Here is a 2,868-nt window from a genome sequence, read left to right as displayed (position 1 = left end):
CTCAGTCTTGTTTGGACCAAAACCGAGGAAATGCAGGGGCAGTGGAGTCACCAGAGAGGGCATTAACAGATAGTAAGGAGGGTAGGAGTGACCAGGGATGGTCTTTCGTGTCCACCTGCACACAAAAAACGGGGCATTCTTGAATTAAGCCATTATTGTCAGTGAAATCGAGCCTTTACTTGATCTTACAAGCAGATTCCTGAATTTAAAAGCTGCAAATTCTGAGGTGAGTAGCAACATGACCCAATTGTTTCAGAGAAGCAGCTGAACACAACTGGAACGGACAGCAGGGTATCGCAAAATGCCATTAGCCGACCCAGAACTTGCTGAAGGCCCAAGGGTTAATAAATTTCAAGCAGTCATGAACAAGGACAAGCTGTCAGCATCTCTCTCCCTGCCTCCTCCCCCAGACCAAAGCTATCTAACAATACAGTATTCTCTAACACTGTCCAGACAGAAGAGAGCCACTTCTGGTGTCTCTGGTGTCACTTGCCACAATAGCTACTGTAAGTGCTCCTTGGCAGCCTCCCATCTAAGCACAGATCTTGCCTGATACTCTTCGGTTTTTGAAAGCAGACAGAATGATAGCACATAACCACTAGCTGCAGAAGTGACAGTGTTAATAAAAGAGCATTCCTGTGCCAGATTTCAGCTCAAAGCTTGCAGAAGTTTAGCAATAACCCCTGGCTGTTTGCCCAAAGGGTATGGTTATTAGTCACACAACAAAGAGCTAGAAATAGGATGTCGTTTTCAAACAGTTTTACAAAGATACTTAGGTGTACACAGAAGTTAATGTGTAATGCAGAAACTCAGACCAACCTGTAATGTAGCCTCCTGTGGGTTTAAGGCTATCAAACTGCTTGTCATGCTTGGCCCGCTCTTCAGAGGTGATGGCCCATATGTTTGGACCCCCTAAAAAAAAAAAAAAAAAAAGAAAAAACAAAACAACCACTGAACAACCAAACAGATTGAAGACTTTGAAAAATAAAGCAGGTCACTTGCAAAATAAAAACTTGGCTTCTCAAGAGACAAAGTTATATCCTAGACACACCCAGCTCCTACCAGTTTGGCAAGGACGTTATGAAACACAAACCTGCTTCCCAGATGTGCAAGCGCTAGCTGAGACAACCCCTCAGCCAAGACTGCTTTACGCTTGGTTCTCAAACAAGCTCTGTCCTCCTTCAAAGCTGGTGCAAAGCAGTTTCCTGTCGCGGCTGATTGTTTGCAGCCCAGGCAGGATGCACATTGCTCACTGTACCCTGTGTGAACCAAATACTGCTCTGGTTCACCAGTAAACAAACGGGATAGATACAGTGGCACTTACAGGTTCTCATACAGAGGGCTAACACCCTTCAGCTGCCAAATAGACTCACGCTTCGTCTTGCCAATACTCTAAAATCAAAATTGGGACTGGTAACAAAAATATGTTGTTTTTGTCTGACAAGAGCTGTTTGTTTGTTTTTAAACAGCATACAATTTCAACTCACCATTTTTCAATGCTTAAAAAAAAAAAAAAGAATAGAATAGTACAGACTCAAAAGTAACACAGAGCAACTGCAAGGAATAATCACATTTACAGAGCTGTGCTGATATACCAGGCAGAACCAGAGGGACTGTCAGAAATGCTCCAACCTGCTGTCAGGGTCAGAGTATGTGTCTTTTGCAGGAAAAGCAGCTTGCCAGAAATAATTGGGTCGGGTTTTTAAGTAGGAGGAAGTTTTAGTTGGGAAGCTCTTGACAAAAGTATAGTTTTTCAAATCAACAAATGCAAAAATTAACTAAAGTTCTGAATGGGGAAACCCCCAAAACAGCACTGAAAAGTTATTACTGAAAAAAAATAAATCCCTTAAAAATACATTCTGTTCAGCATTACCACTTCCAGAGAACTGTTCATCTGTTCTCCAAGTATTTGTATTGCTCACTAAAAGACAGTCAAGGGAATACATAATTCTTCTAATAAGTTATTAACAAGTTGTTTTAAAAACCACAGCACTCTGAAAGAAACTTACTATAAAATGCTTCCTCTTTTCCTACTGAAACCTCATTTCAAAGGTTTGAGCCTACAGAATTTCAGTAGCTCTTTCACTGGTTTTCAGCGAGTAATAACAAAGTTAAGACTTCAAGCTGACACACCTGCCAATATACACATATTAACGATGTTAATGATCTCTCGTCTGTGTTTATCCATATAGGCAAACACATTTTCCAAGAAGACCTAATGTCTCCTCTTAAGAAGTCCTGTTAGGACCACCATTCTCCTCACATAGGTACAAAGTGAATTCTATACCCTGCTGCTTACTAGAGAAATACAAACAGTTAAAAAAAACAAAACAGAAACTCACTGGGGATATGAATGATAAAAAAGGTGGGAGGGCATTAGGATACAAACTCTAAGCACCTGAATTTGGAGTTTTGCTTTCCTCTCTTCAGGATCCACCAATATTTTTTTTACTGTGGCCTCAATTAAAGGGTCTTCTTGCAGGCTGCATGCAAAACTGCACTTCAAGAACCCCCCTTATTTCTCTCTTCTAATTAAAGGAGTCTAAATAAATCTAGATTACATACTGATCATAAATGTAAATAAATCTAAATCAGATGCCTAAAAGTTGATGGGCAGCACAAGTATTGCCATAATACACAAATGAGGACAACTTGGGCCCAATGGCAAAAATTAATGGCATTTAAATCTTTTTAAAATGTTATTTTTAAGATACAAACGGGAAGTGCATAATTGTGGTTAATGCTTATAGAAATCATCTCGACAAGATGAAGAAGTGCTCCTAAAGCTGTCAGCGGCAACTTCAGAAAACTTGACCCATTTTTTCATATATGAAAAATAAAATATTAGCAACATCACATTTTCCTTAT

General features: G+C 39.9%; 1 protein-coding gene across 1 annotated transcript in view; it reads right to left on the bottom strand.

Annotated features, from left to right (window-relative positions):
* Positions 1 to 2,188, bottom strand: part of LOC104463683 (intersectin-2-like) — a gene marked incomplete at its 3' end in the record, with an annotated part of 29,560 nt that extends 27,372 nt beyond the window's left edge. The window contains 2 exon segments of the mRNA XM_010076112.1: positions 820 to 912; positions 2,134 to 2,188. Of these exon segments, the coding sequence (XP_010074414.1) occupies positions 820 to 912; positions 2,134 to 2,188 (148 nt within the window).
* Positions 2,189 to 2,868: the final 680 nt, after the last annotated feature.

The sequence above is a fragment of the Pterocles gutturalis genome, unplaced genomic scaffold, assembly GCF_000699245.1.
Source record: "Pterocles gutturalis isolate BGI_N339 unplaced genomic scaffold, ASM69924v1 scaffold43641, whole genome shotgun sequence".
In the NCBI taxonomy this organism is placed as follows: Eukaryota; Metazoa; Chordata; class Aves; order Pterocliformes; family Pteroclidae; genus Pterocles; species Pterocles gutturalis.
This window is presented reverse-complemented; position numbering and strand designations above follow the sequence as displayed.